The sequence below is a fragment of the Halichoerus grypus genome, chromosome 7, assembly GCF_964656455.1.
Source record: "Halichoerus grypus chromosome 7, mHalGry1.hap1.1, whole genome shotgun sequence".
NCBI lineage: Eukaryota > Metazoa > Chordata > Mammalia > Carnivora > Phocidae > Halichoerus > Halichoerus grypus.
The window spans coordinates 122,848,741-122,866,407 of record NC_135718.1 but is presented as its reverse complement, the minus strand read 5'-3'; the positions used below and the strand labels follow the sequence as shown (position 1 = coordinate 122,866,407).

The 17,667-nt window shown below is 36.6% G+C and overlaps 1 protein-coding gene across 6 annotated transcripts in view; it reads left to right on the top strand.

Moving 5' to 3' along the window:
- The window catches only part of CD55 (CD55 molecule (Cromer blood group)), a 29,402-nt gene extending 12,765 nt beyond the window's left edge, over nt 1-16,637 (top strand). Inside the window, exons 7-12 of one of the 6 annotated variants that reach the window (XM_078078210.1) lie at nt 1,228-1,386; nt 2,035-2,100; nt 4,984-5,004; nt 10,358-10,427; nt 12,439-12,544; nt 13,416-13,592. In XM_078078210.1, the coding sequence (XP_077934336.1) occupies nt 1,228-1,386; nt 2,035-2,100; nt 4,984-5,004; nt 10,358-10,427; nt 12,439-12,541 (419 nt within the window). In that variant the 3' untranslated portion in view covers nt 12,542-12,544; nt 13,416-13,592. Of the gene's footprint in view, nt 1-1,227; nt 2,101-4,983; nt 5,005-10,357; nt 10,428-12,438; nt 12,545-13,415; nt 14,497-16,434 lie in introns of those variants that run through there. The other 5 variants (XM_078078209.1, XM_036100291.2, XR_004919882.2 and 2 more) reach the window with 5 other exon arrangements.
- Nucleotides 16,638-17,667: the final 1,030 nt, after the last annotated feature.

The window sequence follows — 17,667 nt, the reverse complement described above, 5'->3', positions numbered from 1 at the left end:
TATACTAGCATGTACGTCTTCTGGCTCAAAAATGAGAACTAACGTGGTGGGACAAAGAATAAGATTTATATATGAGCACCTTAGAGGAAAAGTCTATATAAAATCTTACCCTAACAATACCATCTACCATTTTTTGAGGGTGTCAGTCCTACTCTACTGGCTAGGTCTTCTCCGTGAGCTGTCCCGTCCCCACCGTCCTCTGAGGAAGATAACAGGAAGCAGAAATAAATGATGCTGGGTGTCTGAGTGAGTGGAGCAGGATGTGTGTGATGGTGGGTGCGGGCAGCTGCTCACCGGAATGGTAAAATGTGTTCCTTCAGAGACAGGCATTGTGTGAAATAACTTCCCTAAATTATTTCTCTCATTCGTTACAATAATGTTTTCAAATCTGCTTTGTTTTTATCCTCACTGTACAGATGAGAAAATCGCAGCTTAGCAGGATTAGAGAAGTTGCCCACAGTCTCCAGTGTGTGGTGAAGCAGGCAGCCCTTCTCAGTGCTGCCTGAGGAGGGAGTTTGTAAGTGGCCCAAAGGCCGACAGGCACTGAAGACCTAAAACTGTACAAAATGGTTAGAGTTGCAATTCTCAGAATAGGATCTTAATCAAGGTTGCGCTTCAGATATTTGTTACCTGATCTGCAATCCAAAGAGGGACTAAACTAATATGTGTAACGTTGGTAACCAGCACAAGAGGAAAAAGAGTTTGTTTTTTTTTTCAGATTGACTGTATTACTTTTAAAAAGGAGTAAAACAGAACAAGTTCCCAAGGTGATTAACATGTCCTGAAAGCATCGAGAAAAGGAACTATGTTGTGATTATCTCTGTCTGTCCAGTGGTTCTATTTGGTTCTTTGGTCTTGGCATGAGCAAAGGAAAACATTTTGTGAGAGAAAATATCTTAATTTGGGGTGTGTCACAGAATGAGATCACTACCAACTCTGACTTTGGTTTCTTTTCTTTACATAGAAAACAGTTTAAGAACCTCAGTACTACTTTGGTGTAAACCCACTTTAGTTGGCTACAGGCATAATTTATATCAAAGCAAAAACCTGCAGCGTTTCAATTCCTTGGGAAAATCATAATTAGACTTGGTCTCCTAAAAGTCATATTCATATTTAGGTGTTTGTGGGAGAGAGAAAGAGAATTCATAGCGCAAGCAATTTGTTCCTAAGTCTTAACTTGACAGCATTATTTAGCTAATATTTTTTAACATTTTTCTTCTATATAAGGTTCTCAGATTTCTGAGGTCACACCACCAGTTCAGAAATCCACCACAGTAATTGTATCAGCTACAAAGCCCACATCAACTCCTCAGAAACCTACCACAGCGAATGTTCCAGGTTCTGAAGCTACATCAACTCAGAAACCCAGTACAGCAAATGTCTCAGGTACCAAAGTCCCATCAACTCTTCAGAAACCCACCACCATAAATGCTCCAGCTACAAAGGTCCCATCAACTCTTCAGAAATCCAACACAGTAAACGTTCCAGCTACAGAAGTCCCATCAACTCCTCAGAAACCCGACACAATAAGTTCTTCAGCTACAGAAGCCCTACCAACTCCTCAGAGACCCAACACAGTACATGTTCCAGCTACAAAGGCCCCATCAACTCCTCAGAAACCAGACACAATAAGTTCTTCAGCTACAAAAGCCCTACCAACTCCTCAGAAACCCAACACAGTAAATGTTTCAGCTACAAAGGCCCCATCAGCTCCTCAGAAACCCAACACAGTACATGTTTCAGCTACAAAGGCCCCATCAACTCCTCAGAAACCCACCACAGCAAAAGATTCAGCCACAGCCAAAAAATCCCCCATATCAAATGCTCTATCTACAGAGACCCCACCAGCAGCCCAGAATCCCATCATGGCAAATGCGTCTGCTACACAGGCCATGCCAGCAACCCATAGATCCACCACAGCGAAAGCTTCATTTACACGGAGTCTTCCAGCAACACGAAAGTCCACTGTTATCCATGCCCCAGTGACTAAGGGCCTCCATACAACAAAAAGATTGACCTCTGCTCATATTACAGCAAAACAGAGTTCAGCTACTCCCAGGACAACCAGCACACCTAATGGAAAAGGGACCCTCTCTTCAGGTGAGTTGACACTGCTCAGGTTTTCCTGAGTAGGGACCTAAGGTGCTATGGTGGGAAGAGTTTTTCATACTAACGCTCTTGACTTTCTTCAGAGGCAGATTGGGAGTATGCTAGGGTGCAACATTTTGCAATAATGTAGAAAAAGATGGGGGCTCCATGAAAACAATGCTAAGTTAAGCTTGGCAAAGAAATTCTGTTTTTTATATGAGATTTAGGTAGTCCTTGAATTCTTCAAGACCCTTCAGGGAACCAAATATATGTACCATCCTTACGGCCATTTTTTGGGTCTGGTTTATTGATAGAGACCCATCCCTTAAGCATGCTGAAGGATCTCTCCAGATTCCGTAGAGTTGCTAATTTGGTAAAGCATCTCAACAGAGTCTTCTAAGTAACTGAAAAGACAGAATTCTTTGAAATGGTCTATATTTACACAGGGTCTTTAAATGACAATTTTTGTAAAAGTGGAGTAAAATACCTTGTAGACTTCAAAAATACATGTAGAGTGGATGAATGAAACCCTTCTTACTAGTTACTGCTGCTTCAGGCTACCAGGATGTCCCCTTGTCTATTAACTTACCTAATGGATAGCCAAAATTTTTATGGATACTCTTATTCTCTATTAGAGATACCTATTTTTTTTTTTTCTGTTCCTCGGAAAATCTCAACAGGACTGTAAGCCAAGAGATAATTTTTTTAAAATTGTTTTAACTTTTTAATTGAAGTCAACACACACCCACACACACCCGCACTCACCCTGCATAAAACACCCATGTATGGCTCAATAACTTTTCTAAAGCAAATATTTGTGTAACCACTACCAACGTCAAGAAATAAAATATTAGCAGCCCCTCAAATTTGCCCCCTCAAGTTCCAGATGCTCTGTCAATGATCCTGAACTTCATACTCTGACTTTCCTCTTACTTAGTCAGTACAACCCTGGCATTTTCTCCCTATACCGCATGGCCCAGGGTCTTCCCTCACTGCAAATATGCAAACCTCATTCCATACTGTTCTCCCTTCTCTGGCTTTGACCCATTTCTGCCTGTCTTAGTTTGCCAGCCAGTGCCTTCAAATCATTGTTATGGTTGCTTTTCCATATTTTGTCCAGATTTCATAATTGCTGTGATGAAGTCTGTTTTGCCATCATCACCCAGATAATTTTTAAGAGCTTGAAACATTACAGGTATCCTTGTTGAAATTTCCTTTGCATATTCCATGATTCCTTTCTGTAAAAAGCCAAATACATGCACATGCACAAAATCTTAACCCATTTCTGCCCGCTTTTGGTCATTCTTTGATTGCATCAAATAATCATGGGTTTTGTTTTTTTTTTAAATAGTTTGACACATTGTGACCATATTTTCATAATGATTTCATATATTTCACAGTTGTTATCTTGAAGCCTTTTTTGCCCTTACCTGGCTATTTTTAAGAATTTGAACATTATAGATATTATGTGTTGTGCCATTTCCATTTCTCTCCCTCTGAGGCACTGACTGCCCTGAGCTTGGTGTTTAAGCATCCTATCTATGTTTTAGTTCTTACACTTGCACACGTGTATCCATTAGTAGTACATGATATTGTTTTGTTTGGTTTTTTTTTTTTTTTTTTTTTGTAATTTACATAAGCCGTATCTTGTATATTTTATTATCTACCTTGGCTTTTGGCACTCCACATCAGTTTTATAGCTTTTGTTCACACCTTTAGGTCTAGTTCATTACTTTTAACACTGGTAGGAGTTTACTGACTTCTTCAATTTTCATGACCTCTCTGGGCCTAAAAGTTTTAGGTTGAATACATCTGATTTTTGATAGAGCAAGGCAACGAGAAAGAAGTCTCACTTTCACCAATATAAATTTGTTAGAGCGCTAACTTTGTTGAAATATTTCTTTCTGTAAAAAAAAGAAGAAAATACAAGGTAATTTAACAAATTTAAATGAAACCTGAAAAAAAACATGAATTAAACCCGAGTCAATAATTATGATGAAAGTACAACCAGTATTTGGGGTCAAATTTCTCTCTTTTATGCAATTAATGTATTCCTCAAATATCATTTACCATTTTTTGCTCATATTGAAAAAGAAAGGAGTCGCTGCCACTTGCTGGGTATGCACTATAGTTGTATGCACCATGCACTTCACCGCTTTGGACATGAGTCCTTGTGACAACCTTGCGACATAAGCCTTTTCAGCTTCATTTTGTAGGTGATGAACTAGAGGCTTAGAGATTAATTTGTATGAATCATATAATACCCAGTTGATAGAGAGAAAGTTGGGAGTTAAACACCTACTTGCTGACTCTAAATCCTGTGCTTTCTTCTGCTGTGTAATGTCGCTTATTCTTAGTGGTATTTTGAATAAATCCATTCACTACTTAGGAGAGCAGCATATTATTATAAATATATTTATTTGAAAGTAATTTTTGCAGTGCCACATTCGTAGTCCTTGAAAGGTAAAAAATGAAGTAATTTGAGCTTTTGATAGAGTCTGCTGAGAGAGACTTCAGTTTGTGATAGTTTCTTGGTCATAGGATTGGATCACAGTTATTTACTATATAAGCTTTCAAATTTGTTTCTTGCCATCAAGTCATATAATTGAATTATATGGTGTTTGTTGCAATATTCACTCACTCTTTATCAGGTTTCATGTTTATAGTGTTGACTCTGTTGAATAGATATAGGCACTGGTGTATGTGTTTCTTGATTAAGTTAATATACAACTGTTTTCATTAATTTATTTATAATTATTTCTTTTAGTTATGAAAATCTGAGTTACTTTTGAACTTTCAAGTACATTCTGTGGATATATATGTTAAACTGCTGGCAAATCAATGGCTTTACATTTTTTTTATTTTTGTAATTCTTTTTTTCTTTTTTTTCTTCAGATGCTGCCATCATTGCAATTGGTAAGTTTGGTTCTTCAGCAGTTAAAAAAAATTGTCATCACTGTGGGATGTACAATCCATATTCCTGGAAGAGAATATTGTCTTTTTACTGTCTTAGGAATACTATTAAAATGAAATGTTTAAGAGTGTCAAGGAGAAGACAGGTAAATGCAGTTTATCGACGTGTTTGGTGGACACCAATAGGTACTCGGTATGTTCCTAAGTATTCCCGACCATGTTCTTGTTCCAGGGTAATTTTAGGGCAACTTCAAATCATTTGGCCAGTCAATCAAGTATCCTTGAATGCCTGTTGTCTCAATGCATCATCATTTTAGGGGCCAAAAACAACAAGAAGGAGGCTGTTGTCAATACAGTTTTTAAGCCTCAAGTATTGCATAAGTACTCACAAACTACTCCTTGACTGTTTCTAGACTTCTATTCCAAATAAACCAGAATGCTACCTTTGATTACATTCTCTTCCTTTTCCCTTCCCTGTCAGTGATTTAAAGCAAAGATAGCTTTAAAATTATTCTGTTGCTATAGACATAAGGACATATCTGTGTTGCAATGTCTTCTGGCCTTTATTCCAGTATTTTTTTTTGTTGTTCATAAATATATTATTTGATGTTATACATTTTAACAAGAAGATTAATAACTCCTAAAGAAGATGATAAAAGAAATGTTTAAGAAGCAATACAGCTATGTAATGTATGGTGATTAACATAATAAAATAAAGTTAAAAAAAAGAAGCAATACAGCTAAGTTGGCATATTAATAAGGAATGCCCAACAGAAAATATACACTTATAAAAAAAAGTGAATATTTTAAAATTATGTCCTTATAAGCTAAGGTCTCCTATCTGTGCATGCATGAATGAGACAAGGGACTGAAGCTGAAAGTAGGTATTTTATTATTATTATTATTATTATTTATAGTTCTTTTATATTTTGAATGAACCTCTCCTTAGCTAAAATACTTATCTTGAAAGATTTGAACAGTTGGAATTCACTTTGTTTGTTTGATATTTTAAATAGAAATAAATGTATTCTAAAGGAAAACTTCATGATTTCATCATTTAATGTTAACAATGATGAGTTTAGTGGATGGGCTTTTTCTCACCTGCTCAGTGGCATCCAATGAAAGTTTGAGGGGTTTATTTTCTCTGAAATTCTTGAAGTATGTACTATGTGATTTCCCAAAAACTTTCCCTTAGGGTTAGATGTAATTCCAACTTGTGCTCAAAAATAAAGAGGAGCTCTTTCCCTCTTAAATCAGACATATGGCAATATTTTTCTTTGGGATCTTATACTTGTAAAATATAAACCTAAAAATTATCTTTATTTCTTCAATTTATTCTGTGCATCGGGTCACTTTTCTCATTTTTGTTTTATCAGTTTTTTAAAAATTTGACTGTAGTTGATACACAATGTTATATTAGTTTCAGGTATACAACATAGTGATTGGACAAGTCTATACATTATGCTGTGCTCACCCCAAGTGTAGCTGCTGTCACTATACAGAGCTATTATAATGTCATCGACTAAATTCCTTATGCTGTGCCTTTTATTCCTGCCGCTTTTCTTATTTTAAAGATAAGCAAACTCTACTTACAAGGAAATTGCTTTTCTTGATTACACTGCAATGTTAGTGAGTGATATAGATGATACTAGAACTTTGGAAGTATTTGAATTTTTTCCTATTTAATTCTGCTGAGAAAGAGAGACTGACTAATCTCAGAACTTCCTTATTTGCCATGTAAGTGAAGACTTTATTGTGAGGTCTAAAGCTATTCTGCTGGCTCTGTACCGGTGTTTCTCAAAAACCTTTTTTTCATTATTGCCCTCTCCCCCTCAGGGAACTTTTTAGACATTTTATTTTCCTAATCACCCTCCCCCCGTGAAATTTCACTACCACAGATATACTATAAATCTATTTATATTCTGTATGTATATCTATACTTTATACACAGAAAAGTAAGATTTTTTTTCACCCTTTTGGGATAATACCCCCCATTGAGAATACATGCTCTATATAGTTGTTTTGTTTTGTTTTTGTTTTTTTATATGTAGTTTTGTATTTGCTTTTGTTTCTGTTTCTGTTTTTTTATGCCAACATTGTAAAGAAGACAGGCTTGTGTTTTGGAGTCAGCCAGACCTTGGTTTGAATCCTGTTGGTTTTTTTTTTTTAATTTAGTAATTATTCAACCCAAGTGATTGAACTTAATCTTTCTGAGTCCCAGTTTTCTCATTTATGATCCCTGTTTAAAGTCTTTGAAGCTTAATGAGATAATAGATATGAAAACTCCAGCACAGTGCTAACCATTGAATAAATATTAACTTAAAGCAGTCATGTAGTGCAGTCGCTGTTATTTTCCTAAAATGGGTTTCTTTCTTTTTTTTTTTTAAGATTATTTATTTATTTATTTGACAGAGAGGGACAGCGAGAGAGGGAACACAAGCAGGGGGAGTGGGAGAGGGAGAAGCAGGCTTCCCGCCGAGCAGGGAGCCCGATGCGGGGCTCAATCCCAGGACCCTGGGATCATGACCTGAGCCGAGGGCAGACACTTAACGACTGAGCCACTCAGAAGCCCCCTAAAATGGGTTTCTGACAGTTTTATCATTCCCTCTGGCCACACCAAAGAGTAAGAACAGTCCTTTATTAAGGTAATATTTGCATTTTTGCTGCGTGGCAAGTACTCTACTGAAATTTTTATATTTTTATTTTACTTTTCAAAACATCTTATAATGTATCTATGTCCCATTTTTAATTTTTTAATTTTTCTTTTAAGATTTTATTTATTTGACAGAGAACGCACAAGCAGGGGGAGCCCCAGAGGGAGAAGCAGGCTCCCCGCTGAGCAGAGAGCCTGACTCAATTCTGGGCTCCATCCTAGGCCCCTGGGATCGTGACCTGAGCAGAAGGCAGCTCCTTAACTGACTGAGCCACCTAGGAGCCCCTCTATATCCCATTTTTTAATCTGAAAGAATGATTTCTGCAAGATTTGTAACTTGCCCAAGGTCACACATCTATTAGGCTCTTCAACAGAGGCAGATGACTCATTTCTCCAGCACTTGAAAGGATAGATTCTTGCCCTATGTGAAAATCTGCACAACTCAAATTTGACAATTAATGTAGTCCTGATTCTTTACTTTTTCCCCCCCCACCATTGCTGAAATCCTGTATCGCGATGTTCATAAGTCTCTTATGGGGATTAATAGGTCAGTTGAAGGAATATTTAAGAAAAAATTAGAGACTACTCAGTGACATATCTAAAATGCTTTTTCTGTATCCTTCAAATATCACATGCTGATTAACTTTGGCTTTGTGCATCCACCTGCATATGGCATATGGTATAGACTAGCCCAAATGGAGGCATACTTTCAAGAGTCTTGAATCATCAGTAGTACTTTGAAATGTATCAGATGCTATATCAGGTCTTCACTGTGTCTTATTACCTTCTCTCTGAAGGATGAACTTAAATCCCATTATAAGTAACTTCAGTTATCTACAAGTTATTCGAAGTTAAGAAATCAGACAACATAATCATCTAATTTTTCATTGATCTGCTTAGGCTGGCAAGAGAAGCATTTGAATTTCCCTCACCTAAAAAATACAGAGGCAAAGAAAATCCAATGATAATAACAAAACCCTTCAAGGGTCCTATGGATGTTGCCAAGGAAGTGGGGTTGAATTCTGATTTGTAAATCTGAAAATTTAAGGTTTACTGAAGCACATTCTTTTTCCTCCTGTAAAAGCCTCTTTCCAGTGTGACTTCACCTGTCCACAGACCTCAGTTCCTTTATTCTGTTATGTTAAATAGGATTATAAGGAAGAACAACCTATTAAAAACTTTTTCAGTTTTTAGTTTTTTTAGTTTTCAGTCTCCGCACACATTCTTCTAGAATTACATATATGTGCTGATCAGTGTTCTAAGAATAAGATTTTGGTTCAGCCATCTAGATACTCTGGATCACTTTAAAATTTTCTGTCTTCATTTATCATTCAAATTGAAAATGGGATGGTTTTACAACCATTGAAAACGGTGGAGCTAATGGGAGTGGTGAAGGGAAAAGAAACCCCAAATTTTTGAGGAGCCATGATTTATTTTATGAATACAGTCTTTCCAAGCTAATGATATGGTGCTAGGGGATCAGTTAAAGAAATTGATTGGGTAAAATACTGTAAAAACCCACCTGTGGTAGAAATAGCTGTTTTGTTCAATCACATATCCATACGACAGTGCAATTGTGCGACATGAGCGTTTGCTGATTTGGAACCAATTTGTGATTTGGTCACATTACTTTCAGTTGCTTTCCTAGTGTCATCTGTAATTTCCTTTGCAATACAGATCAAAAGAATAGAGTTCAAGGACATTGCAGGTTGGAGTAGGCAGGAAAAGGGAGACCAAGAATGGTATGGAGAAAGGGCACATGGGTGGTTTGGAAGAAGAAAGACTGTGTGTGAAAATCAAACTATAAAAATTACTGTTGACCAACTTATTTGACCAATTACTTTTCTGTCATTCAACTCAAAATAGTGCATTTAATCTCAAAATAATGCTTTCCTAAATGAAATTGTATCGACAACAGACTAAACACCGAACAGCATATTCTGTAAGCAACATGAATATGTTTCAGCCTCCATGCACAGGTGATATTACTTTTCCTGTGACGGAGAAATGCCTATAGCTCTTATCTTTACTAGGAACAAAGTAAATGGCCTTCCTATTAACCACATATGTAGCCCTCATCTCTCTGAGACTCAGTTTACTCATCTACACAATGAGAGTGAACTCCAAGATACCTTCTGGTGCTAACATTACATAATGCAGTCATCATGTTTTTTTTAAATATTTTATTTATTTATTTGACATAGAGATAGTACAAGTAGGCAGAGAGGCAGGCAGAGGGAGAGGGAGAAGCAGACTCCCCGCTGAGCAGGGAGCCCGACGTGGGGCTCGATCCCAGGACGCTGGGATCATGACCTGAGCCGAAGGCAGCCGCTTAACCGACTGAGCCACCCAGGCGCCCCTGCAGTCATCATGTTTGAATGACCAATGATCAAAGCATTTAAAATTGAGCCTGGTGGGGTTGAAACCCTTCAGAAGCCTCTCCAACGGGTTAAACACATCTTATTTGAGTATGTGATACTTTAAATATTTTATTTTATTTTTCTTTGACCGAAAGGATAAATAGCATGCAATTTTTACTGTCAAACTTGTGACATAAGAAAGCCACACACAAAATAGAATTCACGTCTCCTGTTTTTCTTTAACTTGGCTCGTAACCAGTGTGTTTGTCATTGTGAAACTGCATTGTATGTGTACTTGCTCATGTTTCTATTAACTGTGTTACCAAATTTTTTCCCCCTCAAGGACTTGTTGCTGGTACTATAATTGGTACCCTAATTCTAGTCAAAATTTTCTGGCACTATGGAAAATCAGGGTGAGCAGAAATTCTGATGATTTAAAAAAATTTGTTCTTAGCTTCTTTCCAGTAAAACTTGACACTATATCAGAAGGTAACTTTCTTAGCTTAATTGTATTTTTGGACATGCTCTCTCTTTATTCCTTTTCTCTGTCATTACTGCCCTGGGTAAACAGACTTTGCGTCTTTTTTCTTCTTTTTTTAATTTTTCAGTAGATTCAAGGACATTAACATTTCATAGGAAAGTGATTTGAAAGCCACATTCTCACTTTGCAATCTATTAACCAACTCACCTTGTTTCCCTACTCAGTACAATTTGTGGTAAGATCTGTGTGTTACACAGAAGCAAAAACCTAGGGAAAAATCAGCCTCTAATAGATTTGACAGATTGCCTGTGATCAGGCCTTTTTCTGAGTTGGATATATGAAAACATGCCGAAACAGCTAAAAACAGCCCCGTGGTTCAGAGGATGGGCCCAGGAACCTGACCGCTTGATTTGAATCATCCCTGGGCTGAAGTACGGGCCATGGGACAATGGGCAACTTCACTTCTCTGATGCTTCTTATTTGTAAAGTGGGGGGCGTATATCACCTGCCTCAGGGGACTGTAGTAAGGATCAAATGAATTGCCCCCTGTAAAGAAAGTAGAACATTGCTTGGCACATGGTAAGCCCTGGGATGGTAGAACAGCCGCACATAGGAAAAAAATCAGTATTATTTGAAACATCTGATCTGCATTGAATGTGCATGTGTTAAGTATACTGTCATAGCTGGCTCTGACCTATTCTGTAGACAGAGGATTATTTAAATTGACCCTCCTTTGTTTTATAGATTTGACTGTTTCTTACCGTAGAGTTTATATAAACTTGAATTATTTCTAAACTGCCCTACTGCCTGTCTGTTTTTTTTCCCCTTAATTAAAAACAACTCTACTTTAATGCTGTCACTAAATGGCCTGTTTTAATTGGGGGGGTGATGTGAGCTATCTACTTTTTACCCTCTGTAACTCTTACCTTTCTCCTTAAATTAACAATATTATTGAAGCCTATTGTAAGCTCAAGTATGTAAATGTTCTTTAAGTCACCAAATGGTTCAGTCTTTTAGTAAAACTATCTGACCACTGGGTCCTGTGAGCTTTTAAGTAGATATTTATTTACTGCCAATAAAGTATTCTAGATGCTTAATACCAAATGTAGTAAAATAGAAGTTCAGGTGTTTCAGAAACTTTTTAAGAATGTGGTTTAGAGTCCAACAAAAATGAACAGAATTCGAAGTCATATAAAGTGAGTTAAGTTGGTACAGATCCTTGAGCAAAACTACTGTGGAAAAAAAGTAAACCACCCACCCTGTGTACTTCCTTGCCCTTGTTCTGGCTCTCCTTTTGAATTAGAGCACTGTGGGTTTACCTTGCAAAGCCAATGCTTTGGGGCCTGGCAGGTAAGAGGGGTGGGGAAGGAATGTGGAGTTCACTGGGCACTCTCTGGGCAGCTTCAGTTTCTTTACATACTTTTCAGGAAAATAATTGGCCATGTTGGTTTCAGTGGATGCAAAGTGCCGAAACGTAGAAGGAGGAAATATTTGTTTTGAATTTTATTGGGGTTTTGCAGTAAACCAAATTCCTCTATTTCTGAATCAGAGGAAACTTGTGCAAACCCCTAAAAGAATTTGCCTTTTTCATGTGCACTTAAAAAACACTCCACTTGCCTTGTTTTGGAAGTAAAAGCCGTTGAAGGTAAGAGCTAACTTTGTACATTCCTGGTTATGCTCCTGATTTCATACCGATTTAATTAAAAATTGGATCTTAATAGGGACAGGGAAAAGAGTTAATGAGTGTGAAGGTGATCGTGTCCCTTCACCTGGTGATCCTTTGTGTTTGCCTATCAGAGGATTTACTTACCTCTTTTAGAAATGTAGGGTTCCCGTAAGTTTTTAGTTAAAAGGGATGTGATTGTAAGGAAATGCTGATACTGCTTTTCGGTTGAAATTAAAATTATATGATTCAATTTATGTTTTCCTTCTCTACTATTCAGCTCTTATTACACTCATGAAAACAGCAAAGCACTCAATGTTATGTTTCATAATTTAACTGTGACTGGTGATGCCTCAGAAGTAAGACCTTCTGGTAAATCATAAAAGGTATATGGTTTTATGAAGTCACATTTCTGTGTCTTGTAAAATGTCCATCCGTACCACTCGGGCAGGATTTATCCATGACCGTTCAAGGATAATAGGGGCTCAGACCTCTATTATCTTGTCAGACTGGCTTTTCTTTCTTGAGTGACTAACATATTGGATCTCTCATTAGCATGACATGTCATCCATTCTCCACTCATCATCTCATCTTGTGTTTTGCAATCAGTTTATTGAAATGACTGGATGCTAGCAATGCCACAAATATTTGGAGGGAAAAGCCGAAAGGTGGATACGTTAGGGCTTACAAATAGGAATGCCTTCAATGTGACTGTTTGCATCATGAGATGATTGGCTTGTATTGTATTTGTTTCTCCTTTTTGCTTGGTGGCTTTTAGAGTTTCCAGTGTTTGGAAATACTAAGATTTGTTTTATGGTGTCTTTTTAAGTCATGCTTATAGATCTTATATCTCTTTTATGTTATACAAAATTATGACAAAAATAACTTAATATATAAACATATCTGTGAAACGTTCTTGGTGTCTTCTTTGAGGTGTCTTTTGATGAAATTTTTCTCTAATGCGCATGTCAGGGGTTTTCTTTGACTTTTAATCTGGAAGTATCTTAATCAATTCTAACTTGGCTACTTAATTTCAAGAAACTAAAAAACTCAGGTGTCATATTTTAGTTGGTGTTGCTATAGCTATTAAACTCTAAAGTCCACATTGAGGTTAGATAACTTACTAATTTTGCATTGGTTTTGCATGCCACATTAACCGATTAATTTTCATTGTTTATCTCATAGTAACCAAAAGATTAATGTGTAGCATCAGTCAATAAAATTATTTTGATGTTAACTTTCTTTTTTAACTTTCAGGACACACATGTATAACACTGACAGTCTTGTTTATGATGCTAGTAACCATTGGCTAGCTGATTTAGCCGAAGAAGAGTTAAGAAGAAAGTGCACACGAGTATGCAGAATATTTCTAGTTTCTTAGACTTTCTGGAGGAGTGGACAAAATAAATATAATAGTGCTCTTCGTGTTGCATACTATCATTGTCTTTAATCTGCGTAGGAAAATCAACGAAGCAAGGAGAAGCGAGTCTGTCCTGGGACACTCCCAAACCTCTTGAAAATAGAACAACTTGCAAGATTTAGAGTGATTACTTTCCTCGAAGTGTAGGAAAGTGTAGAGGTTTGTTCATACTTAGAACGTGAGCATGAAGAAAAGGAAATGTGTGATTTTTTTTCACTAGGTGTGTAAAGTTACCTTTGTTTACAAAAAAAATTAAAAATTAAACACAGTAATTGGATACTGGAAAGAAACAAAAAACCTAAAATCAGTCTCTTCTGAGCAAACTTGCCAAAGAGAGATGGACCATATTATAAAATAACCCTTGACTGTAAGGCATTTTCTTCTTTTCTCATTCCATTAAAATGAGCCTGAATGGGTTAGCAAAATATTTTAAAGGAAAAACATGCTTGTGACTCAAGAGCGTTGATTTACTTGGTTTAGCTGGTGGCAAAGGAGAAATACAGAATAAAGGAATAACTCTTCCTTTTTGTCACACAAGTACAGGTACCCAGTCAGGACTTAGCCTCTCACTTGTAAGTAAGATGGATCGGCCATAGTTTTGTTTAAGGCCAATCTTTTTTTTTTCTCCTTCTTAGAATAGGACCCTTATGAAAGAGTGAAAGGTGTCTTCATTAATTTAATGTCTCTAAAACTATCCAGAGATACTTTGATATTAACATAAGAAAAGAGTCTATATTTCTGAAGTGAGATGTTCATAGCCAAATTGTATATCTTATTCTTTTGTAATACTGAGATTAATTTATTTATATTTATTTATGTCAGTGAATGCATTGGTTTTACATGTATAACAAGACAAGTTCAAGAAGATATGTAAAGAAAAATTTATTTTCCCTAAATAGAAATAAATAATTGATCACATTTTTTGTCTCATGTAGTATTTGAAATTTATTTTCTTAGATATAAATAATTTATTTCTAAACAAGAGATTCTTTTCCTTCCTCCCATAAGTAGTTTAGAATGCTGTCCTTCGCTTCTCCTGGTGTGAAACATTTTCATTTACTTTGAAGTTGTACCATATTGTACTTTCTCAAGCATGTCATATTCTCATATTAGAGTTCTGTCACTTGTTACTGGTTTACTTAAGGGCAATCACATTAATTTCTAGATTATTATACATTCCTATCATCTTACTAATTCTATTGAAGTGTTGGAATAGGCTAGAATACACACATAACTAAATTTAACAATAATTATTTTGTCATATTGCTTCATCTATTTTGCTGTTGAAGTATTTTAAAGTAAATTCCATATACATCGTGGTATTTCACTATAAATACTTCAGTGTGTATTTCTAATAATAAGGAAATATTTTCAACCTAACCGCAACCATCACAACTAACAAGATTAACAATAATTTCCTAATAGTTTCTAATATTAGGAAATTCTTTCAACTCTCCTAAAAGTTCTGTGTATAGCCACATATCCAACTACTAATTCATTTGTTTGTTGAATGGAAGGGCCTCCTCTGCCTACACTGGGACAGTCTGATGCTTCTTAAGGTAGTAGCAAGTACCAAGCAAGTAGCACTGATTCAATTAGTCAGAAAAATACCTGAGAGCCTGCTACGTGCAGGTTACCACGTGCTAGGTGTGAGCTTGTCAAGATCACTGCAATACAGTGGCTGCCTTCATTTTGCTTATATTCTATCACAGGGAAACCAAAACTAACACTTAACTGAGAGAAAGAGTATAGAATTACAAGTGTTAGAGTAATCACCTGTACAGAATACAGGGAGTACCTAAGCTATCTTTGCTACACGGGTGAATGGTGGGCAGGGAGGCATTCAAGAAAGGATGTGAATTACGGAAGGACAAATAGAGGAGATTCGCCGAGCAGGAATGGAGCCTGCAAACAATGCAGCGGGTTCAAAGTAGGAAAGGCTCAGGGAGAAGACTTGTGTTTAGTGTAGAAGTAAAAATTATAATCTCCAAATATTTATTCTGCCTTGATTAAAGTTGGAATCAATGAACACAGGTTTATAATAGCAGGAATTTTAGACATTGGGAAATACTGAACTTTAGCAATACAATACATTGAGTTAGCCTATATATCTTATTGTTTAGATAAAGGTAAAGCTGAAAAAAAAATTTAACAGTTTTCTTGAAGAAAATAATATAAACAGTAGGCATATTGTGGGCGATGGCATTTTCTTGTAGGATTTATAGCTACTTTGTGTCCTGTTGTCATGAACTTGAATAATTTTATTTTTTCCCAAGGCAAGCTCTGCTTTGAGATTATACTTTGATTTCAAAGATTGTGTTGCCTTTACTCTTGAGACTGATGCTGGTTTGTTGCAGGAAATTATACTTGCTTACCACAGAAATTTGCCTTTTATTATATTTAACCTACTATCACTATCAGATTTCTTGGAACACTTAAACATTAATAGTTTTTGTCTTACCACACCCCAGCATTTTTTTTTTTTTTTTTTTTTTTTGGTTAATGCCAAAGTGGATACCTTATTTTCTATTCAAACAACTTGAGTGTTCCCTCCACTCCCTTGCCTAAATTAAAAACAACCTCTTCCCTAAAGTCAATGCTTTCCTTGCAAACTACCTCAGTGGTGGCTGGTTCATTTTCCTACTCCGTGTGCCTCAGTGTTGAGAAGTGGTGGTATTCTTTTCCTTACTTCCCATTGTGTCTACTTCCATCCATCTCAAGTTGTCCATCTATTCTTTAAAAAGAGTAACTATTCTTTCACTCTAGTGGGGGCATTTTACTAAAATGTTTTTTCCCTATAGTTTTCTCTCTCTCAATTCCAAGTAGGTAGCCAAATTTTGGTCTTCCTTGCTACAGGGAAACATCGTGACCTGTGGAAGCAGAACCACTTAAAGACAACTCTCTTTCTTACTATTCCTCTCTGAAATCCTGTACTCTCATGATGGACTAAGCTGTGGGGAGGGAGGTAGAAGCAGAATCAGGAAGAGAGAAGATTCCTGTGAACAATAAAGAAGACCTGTGTTGCTCAAAGTCTCTGATCCAAGCATCCTGACAGTTTCTAGGGTAAGGACTCAGAGGTGAGTGATGGGAAGTATAATGTTATATTTTGAAGTTGGGACTAGCAGGATTTGTTAAAGGATTAGGTGTGCAGTTAAAAAGGAAAGAGGAATTAAAGATGACACCCAGGGTTTTAGCTTGAGCAACAGAAAGGAGATTGTGCTCTTTCCTAACCTTACTTCCCTTGGGGAAGACTTTTGTAACAGAAATATCAGGAGTTTGTTTTTATACATGGTAAGTTCGAGACGCCTTTTAGACATCAAAGTGAAGATGTTGTATAAGTAGTCAAAAATACAAATCTGGAGTTATGAAGATGGGTCTAGGCTTGAGATATATATTTGGGAGTCATCAGTAAGAGAACATGTGTCAATGAACCCAAATGAAAAAAGCAAGATGAAGACTTATATTCAACATTAGGGTTTACAATATGGAGGTCATTGGTCGCCTTGTGCAAAGCTCTTTCAGTAGAGTATTTGTAATGAAAAGCCTAGATGGAGGGGCTAAAACAGAGACTGGGATGAGAGAGATTGAAGATAGCCAATACAGATGAATATGGACAACTTTTTTCAAGAGTTTTACAGAAAAGTTTGGGCAGAAGAATGTTTGCTGGAACATACTGTATGCTCAAGAGAGATTTTCTTTTAAAATACGGGGAAAATTATATCATGTCATATGCTGATGGATATGATGCAGGAGAAAGAAGGAAGAATTTCTAAAGCCTTCGAGGAGGGGAGAGGTAATTGACTCCATCCTGAGAAATGGTATAGCTAAGTCGTTAAGAGCATGGATTTTGGAGACAGACTGCCTGAGCTCAAATCAGACTCCTGCCATTTAACAACTGTGTGACTTTAGGAAAATTCCTTATCTCTGTACCTTATCTATCTATAAAGTTATCTATAAAGTGTCTTTCCGTCTATAAAGTGGGAATACATAGAATTGCTATGAGAATTATGAGAATTAAGTTAATAAACATAAAGTGCTCAGAATAGTGCCAACCACATAGGAAGGGCTCAGTAAGTTTGAGCTCTTTTT